Raw genomic sequence first — 12,569 nt, forward strand, 5'->3', positions numbered from 1 at the left:
CTATATAGTCTGGTGAGGAGAAAATGAATTTCTTTAGAGAAAATGCCTGCTTGCCAAAGTGAATGACCTCTTTGCACTTGTCATTAGATTGAATTGGGGATGTCTGTGGAGATTCTCAATCCTCCCAGTCATGGTTCCAACTCAAGTTAGAACTGAAGAAGGTTCTTGGATGAGAGGTGACATGTTTTCAAAGAAAAAACATGGAAAAAAGCGTCTTTGGGATTGACTTGGTTAATCAATCATGAAATATTCATTTCAAGAAATGCTGACATGCTCAGTGTTACAAGAGAAGAAAGGGGAGAAATTCTACATTATTTGTGTGAATATTACTCATAATGAAGCAAGATTGTTGCTTGCTAAGATCTTGGACAACAGTTTCCATTCTACTTCCCAGAATACAGTCCAGTCAGCACAGAGGAGGTATGTGTGTGTGTGTGTGCTTCAACTCAGCCTTGAATCCTGGCAACTGCCTGGACAAGTCCCAGAAGGTTTTTTTTTGCATTGTTTCAAAAGTGGTGAGTCCTTTCTAAGGCTGAGTGAGACTGACTGGCTGACCCAAGGTCCCCTCAGCTGACTTTGTGTGTAAGGTAAGACTAGAACTCAGTGTCTCCAAATTAATAAACAATACCTTAAGCAATAAGCCAGACTGCCTCTCCCAGCATAGATAAATATTCTGTATTATTAATATACTTATTTGCAAGGAAGATTTTCATTCAAGGTAGGGAGAAGTTACCAGATGCCCTTTGTTATAGATTTGAGGAATATATATTTCCTTTTTATAAGTAGTAATTAACATGTCATTTAGACAGATGATTCTCCAAATCTGTGGCTTGCTTCTATGAAATAGGATAGGGTGTCCTTTTCCAAAGGTTTCCTTTATGTTAATTAAAAAAAACAGGTCGATACGTAGTTTGTTGTATGGCACTTGAATAAGATGACTTATTCATCATCTTATTACCAGGCCAGACAAAATAATTAAATCAGTGCTGCTTTCTCATTCAGTAAAGTTATCACAAAAAAAATCAGGTTTTTTTAAATGCTATAAAAGATCTGCCTTTAAAAATGAAACATATGCTAGCTAACCTAAACCTTTGAGGATACTGTTATAAAACCTAGCTTATAAGGGGGTTCTCTGAGATTCTATAGCAAGGTTGGGCCTCTTCTCTTTCTCCAAGGAGAGATTTTAAAACTTTAGGAAGGGAAATTCAAACTTTTTGATTTGCTATATCAGATATATTATTTTTTGAACAATAACAAAAGATAGGGGGAAGACTAGCACAGAAATAAAAGCAGCAAACATGGGGGGGGGAAACATTGCCATGTTAATCCCTGGGAGAAAAAATGATTAGAGAAAAAGATAATGCGAGCAGTCCTTGATTTACAATTAGTTGTTGTATGACTGAAGTAATGACAGCTACAGAATGTAAAGCATCCCCAGATCTTCTAAATATTCATGCTCCTCCCAGTAGTCATGTGGGTCAGCTTTAGGACCAGTTGTGGTGTGCCAGTTTCCAGCATCTTTTTCCAGTTTCTAGCAAAAAATGTCCTTTAAAGTGAATGGGTTTGCTTAACAACCCTGGCTTTTGCTTAATGACCACTATGAAAAAGGCCAAAACCCCCCAGACTTTTGATTATGTGGGCAACTCAACTTATAATTGTTTCCAGTGCCAATTAACACAAGGACTACTTATAAAATGAGGCCATATATTTGACTTTCAACTATGACAAAAGAATGGGAACTAATGAAAGAAATACAATTTCCTTTGTCTCTGAGCGCGAAGTATATCTTGCTTCCAAAGACATCTTCCACAAAGCCTTCAGTACATAAATTCACTTTCTGTTAAATTTGGACTGTAGTCCTCTGGGCTGCGTGCTTTTTGGAATAAATGGATTTAGGAAGAATATAAAACCCTCAAAACAGTCTCTTTCCACATGAACCAGTAGGGGACTTTAGACTCTTTATAACAGTTGTGTGTTCCCCTGCATGGCTTGAAAGAGTAGTAATTAAAACAGAACTATAACATTTAATTAGGCAATCTTGTATATAGGTAGTCCTTAACTTATGATCACAACTGAGTCCAGAATTTATGTTGTTACATGAGACATTTGTTAAGTGACTGTCATCCCATTTTACGACTTTTCTTGCCACATTGGTTAAGTGAACCACTGCAGTTGTTAAATTAGTGACACCGTCGTTAAGCGAGTCTGGCTTCCCTATTGACTTTGCTTGTCTGAATGTTGCAAAGGGTGATCACATGATCCCAGGACACTGGAACCATCATAAATCTGAATCAGTTATCAAGCATCCAAATGTAAATCACGTGACCCTGGATGGTCAAGTCACTTTTTTTAGTGCCGTTGTAACTTCAAACGGTCACTTTGTGGACTGTTGTAAGTCGAGGACTACCTGGAATATTAACCACATGAAGAACTGTGATGTTAATCTGCATGTGGAAAAACAGAAATAGTTGCAAATTTTGTTTTTCAAAAACAGACAATTCGAATCCACTCTGGAAAAGAGTAGCAAAAATACCCCAATTTTAAAAAGACAAAACTTTTCGTAATAATAATAATAATAATGATGATGATGATGATGATGATGATAATAATAAATAATGTTGGAAGGGATCTTGGAGGTCATCTAGTCCAGAGGTCTCCAACCTTTTGGGCACCAGGGACCAGTTCTGTGGAGAGAGATTTTTCTGCGGACTGGAGTGTGTGGTTTTGTGTGCTGCCTGCATCCTGCAGATGGGGCTTTGTTTGTTTGTGCGGACCGGTTGCTGGCATGCCATGGCCCAGTACTGGTCCATGGACCGGGGATTGCGGACGCCTGATCTAGTCCAATCCTCTGTTCAGGCAGGAAACTCTATACCATTTAAGACAAATGGCTGTATGACTGAAATGGCTGCCTCTTCTTAAAAACTTCCAGGGTTGGATATGGTAGCGTTTGACATGATGGTAAGATATTGCAAGACAGGATATAATCTATGAGCAATCATCATCATTTGAATACTGTTATTTTTTTTCCTTATGATTATGGAAATGGGCACCATCTATTTTGCATTTTTAATAAAAAGGGCTGGTTTTATGTTGCAGCAATCTCTGAAGTGAACGGCATCCTGGGGAAAAATATGACTAGGTTCTGTTCTGGAGATTTTGTACCTGAATCCTGTCCTCCAGATACTAAGCACTTGGACCCTCTGCTGGCACAGACATCGAAATCTCCTCCAACTCATGTTTCAACCAAGGGATTAGATGGTATGTTTCCTTGCAATCAGCCTTCTGATGAAGAGAGAAAGAGCCTAGGGTGTTGGCAGTTCCTGCCCCACCCCCCCCACCCCCCACCCCTTCCTGGTGAGGTGTGATGCAGGGAGAGTTTTATGTGACCTTTCCTCTATATTCATGTTACTAGTTGTCCTGGCCTAGTTCCAAAGAGAAGTGGAGGCAAAAAAATTTACACCTTTAGGGCTGTGTACTTGGTTCAGATGAGTAAAACAGGTTCTGACAACCCAGGCTGTGAATTATTTTCGGGGAGATAGCCTAACCTCCTTGCTTTTGGGTCTGTGCTCTGCATTTGAAGCAGCCGTCTCCTTGAGATGGGTAACTTGTTAAGTAGAAATAACAAAGAGAAACTGATCTCAAACTCATCCCTCGCTGCTGTGCTGTCTTTCCAGATCGGCTGTTCTACATTTATACCTCTGGAACAACTGGAATGCCAAAAGCTGCCATTGTGGTGCACAGTAGGTGAGTACCTGACCTTGGTAGTTACCTGCCAATATTTAATATTTTTATTTCTGGAGGTTTTTTATTATGTGGATAAATGAAGGAGGCTTTGGGATGTGGATACTTCTCCTATAGAAGAAAGATTTGTGTGCGTGCACACATGCACACACACATGCACACTCCTCCAAATGCCCCTGGTATTATCATTTTGTTTCTATGGAGTGTAAGGAAAATGGAAGCCTTGGTGGAAGTATGCAAGGACTATTATGTAAGCAAGAGGATTTGAAAGAAGCTAATATTTGGAAATGGCTCAAGAAGTCTTAGAACTCTTGACCTCATATGTGATCAGACAATGTAGCAATTAGAGCATTAGATTATTTCTGATTCAAATCTCCACTTAGTTATTATAATTATAACTCCCCACTATTATTAACTCCCTACTATAACTCATTGGAAGTATAGCTGCTTCTTAGTCCAACTTTTTCACAGGTTTTTAAGTTGATAGAACAAGTGGCAAGGATTATACATTCAGCAATATTCAACAATAATTTTAAAGGAACATTTCAAACCTCACATAAGCATGAGCACATCACCTCTATGCTATTCATTAATGCTGCAGCTTCCCCCCCCCCCCCCGGGCTTCTGCATAGACTTAAAAAAAAATAGTGTGGTTACTTTGAGAGTCATAATAATGATCACTCTCAAAATTTCTCCAAGACCCTAAAAAAGAAGGATCAGCTTTAATGAATAGTAGAGATGCTATGTTCACACGGAATCTAATTTTCCTAATCATTTCTGAAACATGCATCGCACTAATATGCAGCCATGAGCTCCTGAAGGAAATATATATATATAAATGTAAAAAAATTGTTCACTCATAGTGGAGGGCACTGGAGGATACAGGGTAAAGCTGCAGTTGCACTGTAAAAGTACAACTGCAACTTTCTTGGGAAAGAGGCTTGATAGCGTTTGTTCTGTTTACAAGATCTGGTTCGGCTCTGTATTTCTTTACACAGAGAGAAACAGATAAGGGCTAATTGAACAAACAATAGCAAAGGAAATAGATGAAGAGTTAAAATGACAAAGAGAAGATTTAACTAAATAATAATTTAAGAGTTATTCATAAAGAAAGAGTTCTTTAAAACAACCTTTCCCCTCTATTCTGCAAAATCAGTTTGGATGACTTGAGAGCTAAAATAATCTTCTCATCGTCTTTGTGTAATTGAGTTGAGCGTACAGGTATTCTCAGTTAACAACCAATCATTTAGCAACCTTCCCTGCCAACTTCCCACAAGCAAAATCAATGGGAAAGCTAGTGAGGAAGGTCACAAGTCATTCTCCTAAGTCACGGGTGTCAAAATTCGCAACGTCACGTGACGTGTCGCAACGTATCACGACTCTTTTTGCATTGCCGACAATGGGGTGGGCGTGGCATCGGTATGACAAAACCGGCTCGCAGGTCGGCAGTTTGACACCCCTGTCCTAAGTCATTCCCGTTCCCATCACTTTCTCCAGCATGACGAATGGAGAATCCACAGATGGGTTGATCTTGCCTTTCGGCCCTAGAGACTAAGTCAATTAACCTTTGCCACGCCTCTCTTCCTCAGGCTAGGAATCCCCAGTCATGACTTAGTCTTAGCCCAAGAGAGACGTGGTGAAGATTGGCTCTTGGTCTCTAGCAGAAAGGCTAAACGGTGATCCATCAGATTGCACCTTTCCCTTCCCTTCCATTTCCCTTCTCTGCGCTGATCTCAGCGCTGACACCCCTGTCCTAAGTCATTCCTGTTCCCATCACTTTTTCTCCCAGGAGGAGCCCCCAGGTAGTAGGTTGAGTGTGAGCCCTGGGTGGGCAGGTAACCATTTGCCCAGCCACATTTGTACTGTGCTGCCTGACCCCTGGCCTTGCAGCACATGCTGCAGCAGAGGATCCCCCTCCTCAATCCTGCAGCACTCCGTAACCTTCATGGGCCCCCCGTTGGCCTGCTTGTGAGCCCCTTAAAGGAAGGCTTGTTGTTGCCTAAGGCTTGCAGCTTCCTACCTGGTCCCTCATTGACTGCTTGTTGGAAACTGGCAGGAATTCACAAGTCCCAGTCAGGTGAGGTCCTCACTTAATGGCCCACAATCCTTATGATGACAAGACAACTTCCAAGATTTGCCACTGCTTAAGCGATGAAGTCACATGATATCAATCTTTATGGCTGCATCACTTTAACAATGTAAATTCCAGACTTAGTTGCTGTTGTTAAGTGAGGACCTACAGTTTCTCCTGTATATCTTCCCAAGATGTATCCAGTATAGGTGCCAGCTGACCACACTGAGCACTGTTGTACTGCATTCCAGTACTTGTATCACTGGTTTTCTGCAAGATGAAACTGTCCTTTGATCCTAGAAGAATTTTCACAAATCTTGTGTGTTATCTAGTACCAATTAAGTGCAACTCTATTGATACCTATTTTTTCTTTTATTGCAGATATTACCGAATTTCTGCTTTTGGTTATTACGCTTACAGAGTGACCCAAGATGACATAATCTATAACTGTCTACCACTGTACCACTCAGCAGGTAGGCTGGCATTATGGCTGCATGTTTTAGGATGGAGGTTGGCTTGGGCATTACCAGGGGGCACTCTGCTAATGTTCCCCAGAGTTCCTGGCAAGCATGTCTCTGCAAATTGTCTCTGCTGAGTCTCTCTCTTTCTGTCTCTTAGGGAACATCATGGGTATCGGCCAGTGTGTGGTTCATGGTCTGACGGTAGTGATTAAGAAGAAATTTTCTGCCAGTCGCTTCTGGGATGACTGTGTGAAATACAAGTGTACAGTAAGGAGATCTCTGAACTCTTGCTTGTAGGCACCACAGTTAATAAGTGGGAGCAATGCAACTTTGGGGAAGGCTGCTTGGCAAGACAGTTACACATTAAAAAGAAAAATAAAGAACCAAGAAAAGGCAACGGTAATGGGATGTGGGCAAACTGAGAAATTACCTTGCTTAAGATATACTGGTGTAGTTTTTCATAGCTGGCATCAATGAAGCAGTCATGTGCTTTCAGGCTGAATGGCTGTAAACTAGTTTTCTTTTGTCCTGATCAGCCACAGGTGCTGGCAAAATGTCAAGGCAAAAGAAAAGTAGACCATGGCTGTTCAGTTGGAAAGTTCATCACTGCCTTATAATATCTCACTTACAGTTCAACGTAATACTTTAATAGGTTACTCCCAAAACTTTTTTGTCCAGCTTCTAGCCAATTGGTGTCTCAACCAGATTCAGAAAAGCTAGAAGCAATAGCAACCGTGGAAGGGTAATCACTAGTCAGTCTTTGAATCGCTGCTATTAGGAAGCTTTCTTGCTTAGATAATGGCAGGAAGTGGAGTTGAGGCATAACCAGAAGTCATTCATTGTAAATGCTACTAAACTTTTGCATTAAATGCAGCTACCACAGAAACAAATTAATGGGCATGGACACTGGCAGAGTTAAAGGTCCAGAATCTCAGGAGCAGATCAACAGGCCTCTCAGATGCCATCAATTTCACAGCATCGAGAAATAACCTCTTCATTTTCTGGAGTGAACCTAGTTTCATCTGCTTTTCCGGGCTATATGTCATGAAGCTTTTGTTGTTGCTGTAGTTTGGGTAGCATACTTTACTCTGCAGACCTACTGGGAACTTACTTTTTTTTTTTTTTTTGCAAAAGAAGGTTCCAATAGGAAATCCCTTGATTTACTGGCCATCCTTTCATAAGTGTGGCCGTTTTGGATAACACAAGCTTAAAAATTGAAAAAGTCAAATCTGCTTCCTCTCAGTATCTTGCATGCCACCCTTTGAGGCACCAAACTGACGTTGCCTTTCCTGTGCTTTGAGGTTTGAAACAAGGAGTAACCTCTATTCTAGTACTTTAATCCTTTATTTACTCTTTATTTAATCTTTAATTACTCTGTGAATAGCCAAATTTAAACATGCTTTTTTGGACAACAACCCAGTAAACAAAAAAAGCTTATATTAAAAGAGTGGCTGTTCTTGAGCAATTTGCTTTGTTTGATGTGTTGTTAAAAGATTGCCCTTAAGTAAGAAGCAGGAAACATTTCTTGCAGTTTAGAAAAGTTAGGATTCTTTCACATGTTGGAATCCAACACTGTTATGGTTGATTGTAGTAAACAGGGTTAATAATACTTTTTATTGTTCAATTAACTTGTGTGATTTATTTAGTTGCCCATCCTCTATAGCAGTGGTTCCCAACCTTTTCTATACCCCTCACCCCTAGAACGCTCCTGATATATTCTTGCACCGCTTACAAAAGTTCAAAATAACGGCAACAAATTATGCATATACACTATAATTTTGAAAACCCAAGTTTTTGCACCCCCTGGAATATCGTCTCGCACCCCCAGGGGGTACAGGCACTCTTGGTTGGGAACCCCTGCTCTATAGCATAACCCTTAACATTTCACTGTAGTAATAAAATAGTAAAAACATAAAAAGCATTTTTAAAAGTCTTCTTGGCATTCACATCAGCTTGTAATTATGTTGTGATTTTTGAATGGAGTATGCAAACATTTATACATTCACATGAACATTAGCAGTACCATTTTTTTTATGATTCCATGGTCAACCATGTTATCTTTCATTAGTTATCTATGTATGAAGAGAAATTTAGTTTGGAAAATGTTTAAATAATACATAGTTGTATCGACAAATTCTGTCTCAGAAAAAGCATGCTTTCCTATTTCTAAAACAGTGGTTTCAATCTACGAGTTGCAACTATTTCAGTAATACTTTTTAAACAGACTGCTGGTTTTTGATTAATCACATTTAAAATATTTCTAAGTATTCTAATTATATAAACAAATCAGCTTTAGAAACAAAACAGAACTATTGGCATTTTGCAAACGTCAATTCCTTTTTCATTTTAAGCCAAAAAAAAACCTCCTTAAGCAAATTGGATAAAGATGCAGTGTACCTTGAATAAGTTGCATTATTATCCAATTTCCTCAGGACTTTGCAAGGTTACTCTTTCAAATTGTGTTTTTTTTTCTTTCTTTCTTTCTTTCTTTCTTTCTTTCTTTCTTTCTTTCTTTCTTTCTTTCTTTCTTTCTTTCTTTCTTTCTTTCTTTCTTTTCAAAGATCATCCAATATATCGGGGAGATTTGCAGATACCTGCTGAACCAACCAGTGCGGGAGGCAGAAAGGCAGCACCAGGTGCGGCTAGCTATTGGAAACGGCTTGAGGCTCACCATTTGGGAAGACTTCACACAGCGCTTCCGAATCAAACAGATTGGAGAATTCTATGGGGCTACTGAGTGTAACTGTAGCATTGCTAATGTAGATGGAAAGGTAAATTGAGACATTGACTTTCTATACTTCGGATAATTTTTTTTTTTAATCAAGCTCTACAGGCAAGGATGGGGCAACGTTTGCAAAATCTGTAGCATGTGGGCTTTCTCAGCTTCACTTTTGCAGCCTGGGAATGGGCCATTTTTTGCATAGCTGCCCATCTGCAGTGAGGGAATGTACCCTTTAAGACCACTTGGCTGGATGTCAGATGCTACAGTGCGGTGACTATATGAAGGGAGACAGCTGGGTTTTTACAGTCACTGAAGAAGTGATTGGATTAGTAGGATAATCCCTTCACAGAGAAGGTCACTATTACTGTAGATATGACAACTATTTGTTGACTCTTGGCAGGTTCAGTTACTACCCTGAAGCAGTTACTACTGCTTGTTACCAGTTGCTAATAGCATTCTCTCTTCAGTGCTGTGGGCTTTTATCAATGTTTGTTTAATGTACAGACTGCAAAAACTGGAGTTGCAGTAACATGTTGCAATATATTCTATTCCTTAAGAGGAATGTTCCTGATTAGAAGTCTAGGAACCATGGAGATCTTTTTTTTTTCTTTTTCTCATGCCGGACCTCAAGTCTTTCTTGTCCTGTGCTATGTAACACTAGAGATTTTAGCCTGCAGGTTTATTGATACATAGAAAATGGAAAACATTTTGTCTTTCCCCAAATCCCCATATAATACAAGGAGGAGAAAACTTCACTTTTTTGAATACTGCTCTCCTTCAAATTTACATCCCATTCCTGGATTTTAAATACAAATTACCAAGAACCTGAGCAGGCTAACATGGGACCCCAATGAGGGCATCCCATTCTGGAGGTGGCTGGTAGATTAGATGGAGATTCCACTTCCACCCGTTTTGTACATTGGTTCTTTTTATCTACTTTGTTGTTAATTTTAATGCTCAGTGTTTTAATATTTTCAACCTTCTAATTGTATCATTTAAGATGTTCAATAGTGAGATGGGTAGCATATAAATTTAATAAATTAATGAATATACTGCCCATCTCACTATTGAGCATCTTTGTGGTTTGCAGCATCATAAAAACAAAGGCACAAAATACTAAAACATTCAATATTAAAATGAACAGAGATGAAATGTTAAAAAATAAAACAGTACTACTAGATGGAGGCATAATCTTTTGCTAACACACCTCCAACATGGAATGTCCCCATCAGAGCCACAGGCCAATTGGTAGAGCCAGGTTTTGAGGCTCTTGCAGAAGGCCAAGAGGGTAGGAGCAGATCTCACCACAAGGGACCTGAGGTTCCAGAAGACAGGAACCATGGCAGAAAAGATCCTTCTCCTGCACCCTGCAGGCCAGAATTCCTTGGGGTCTGCAGGATGCCCTTTCCTGCCAGCGCAAGTGGAATGGGCCAGTCCCAATGTTCTTGTTTGCTTGGTCCCCTCAAGTCACATCTCACCATTTTGTAGAGCTTGGAAATTCACAGAATATTTTCCTAGTAAATAATAACCTCCTTAGAGAAATGTATGCAGCTTTTGGAGGCCTCCTTTGCTTTTAATTTTTTTATTCTTGACAGGTGGGAGCCTGTGGCTTCCATAGCCGGATTTTGCCAAATGTATATCCTATCCGCTTGGTGAAAGTTAATGAGGATACCATGGAGCTAATACGTGGCACAAACGGACTTTGTATCTCCTGTCAACCAGGTAAGTAAGTCTGAAAATGCTTTATGCCTTAATTGTGACTTGAAGAATAGAGGTTCCTACACAATGCCAATTGTCGAGGAGTATCGATGGTCTGGATATTGTTTATTATTATTGTGCCCAAATTAATCAAGGGCAGGAGAATTTACAGGACCGGAGAGGCGACTTTTTGATCTGCTTCTTAGGCAAATACAAGTAGTCCTTGCTGGACAATAGTAATTGGCACTGGAATTTCTCTCATCAAGTGATGTGGTTGTGAAGTGTGATGTCAAATTACCACATCACTTAGTGAAGGCAGTTCCTGCACTTCCAGTGGCTATCATTAAGTAAGTTCCATAGAATAGTTAAGCATGACACCCCATGGTCACTGTTTGCAACCTCCTGTTGGCTTCTCCATTGACTTTGCTTGTGAAAGTTGCGAATGGCAATTAATATATGTGACCCCAGATACTGCAACATTGTTACTGCAAGCCAGTCACTAAATTCCCAGATCATGATCCCATAATAGTTATAATTTTGGTCACTGAATGAGTGGTTGTTAAACGAGGACTATCTATATGCCATTGTAAAGACAGGAGATGAAAAAGCATCGATGTTCAAGAGTACAAAGCCTTTTGCCCATTCGCCATGAACAATATTTAATCATGTTTTAAAACTACCTCCACAATCTGAATAGTTGAAAGGTGGCAGATAAGTAGGTAAGCAAATGTGTAAATGAAGTAAAGCAAATGACAAATGGAAACTTGTGAAATAACAAAGTTAATCACTGATATTTGAAAAGAAAAAAAAAAGAATGAAAAATATATATATATTTAAGAGAGGCCTAAAGAAGACAGGTTGAGTAGACATGGAAAACACAGGATCATATAGAAAGGATAAAAGCAATTAAATTAAGAAAAATACTAAAGAAAAGGTTACGGTATATAGCCAGCGATTCAGCTTAGCAAATTAGTTAGTTTGCTTATATATGTTATGTGTATACTTTGATTTACAGATTACAGATACTCGTGAATTTTGTTTGGGCTGCATTTGAAGCAGATGGTCTTGATTTGAATTTCCTTGACCAATTGTGATTCAGAATATAACTTTCTTTTTAGTTCTTTTTTTTTTTTTTTTTTGGAGGGGGGAGCTCAAAGGCAACCATTACAAGAGAACGTACTTTGGGGGCAAGACACATTTAGAAATATATATTTAGGAGAGGATGAGTTTGAAAATACAAATACATAATCCTCTTTAAAAATCTTACTTTATAATGGAATCAAATAACATTTTATATTGAGTATGCACTTTTAAAAAAATTCAGCGTTTATTTCAGTCCTACAATTTTCAGCTAGAGTACTGCTGCAGAAGACTTAAAGATGCGTTAGGATAGTAAGAAATAAAATTTAAATGAAATGACTATTCAGTAAGATTCTTAACCAGATCAGTTATAGAATTGCTAGATGAAAAGAAGTAAATTGTAATATTTGTGTCTCAATTTTTGTTGCGATATTGTGCCAAAGATAATAGCAAATATAAAGAATCCATCCGGGTATCCATAATGCTGTAACACAGAATATATATTTATATTTTAAATTCTTCCTTTATTTAGGAGAACCCGGACTTCTTGTGGGCAGGATAAACCAAGAAGACCCCTTGCGGAGATTTGATGGCTATGTCAATCAAAATGCAACTAATAAGAAAATAGCTTATAATGTCTTCCAAAAAGGAGATCAGGCTTATCTTACAGGTATTCTTCATGCAGTTGTCTTGGCCCCTTTGTGTCCTAGAAGGATAATTTTGTAATTTTGAATTATTCAAATATTATAGTCAAAATTACAAAATTATGTAGTATCTAAGTTCCTCAGAAATTAAA

The 12,569-nt window shown here is 38.9% G+C and overlaps 1 protein-coding gene across 2 annotated transcripts in view; it reads left to right on the top strand.

The window, feature by feature from the left end:
• The window catches only part of SLC27A1 (solute carrier family 27 member 1), a 34,704-nt gene that overhangs the window by 14,981 nt on the left and 7,154 nt on the right, over positions 1-12,569 (top strand). For both annotated transcript variants that reach the window (XM_039350383.1, XM_039350384.1), the window contains 7 exons: positions 3,097-3,258; positions 3,675-3,744; positions 6,194-6,285; positions 6,431-6,540; positions 8,835-9,044; positions 10,591-10,717; positions 12,306-12,443. In XM_039350383.1, the coding sequence (XP_039206317.1) occupies positions 3,097-3,258; positions 3,675-3,744; positions 6,194-6,285; positions 6,431-6,540; positions 8,835-9,044; positions 10,591-10,717; positions 12,306-12,443 (909 nt within the window). The remainder of the gene's footprint in view (positions 1-3,096; positions 3,259-3,674; positions 3,745-6,193; positions 6,286-6,430; positions 6,541-8,834; positions 9,045-10,590; positions 10,718-12,305; positions 12,444-12,569) is intronic.

This window comes from Crotalus tigris, unplaced genomic scaffold (assembly GCF_016545835.1).
Source record: "Crotalus tigris isolate CLP2741 ecotype Arizona unplaced genomic scaffold, ASM1654583v1 scf7180000018323.1251302, whole genome shotgun sequence".
Taxonomy (NCBI): Eukaryota; Metazoa; Chordata; class Lepidosauria; order Squamata; family Viperidae; genus Crotalus; species Crotalus tigris.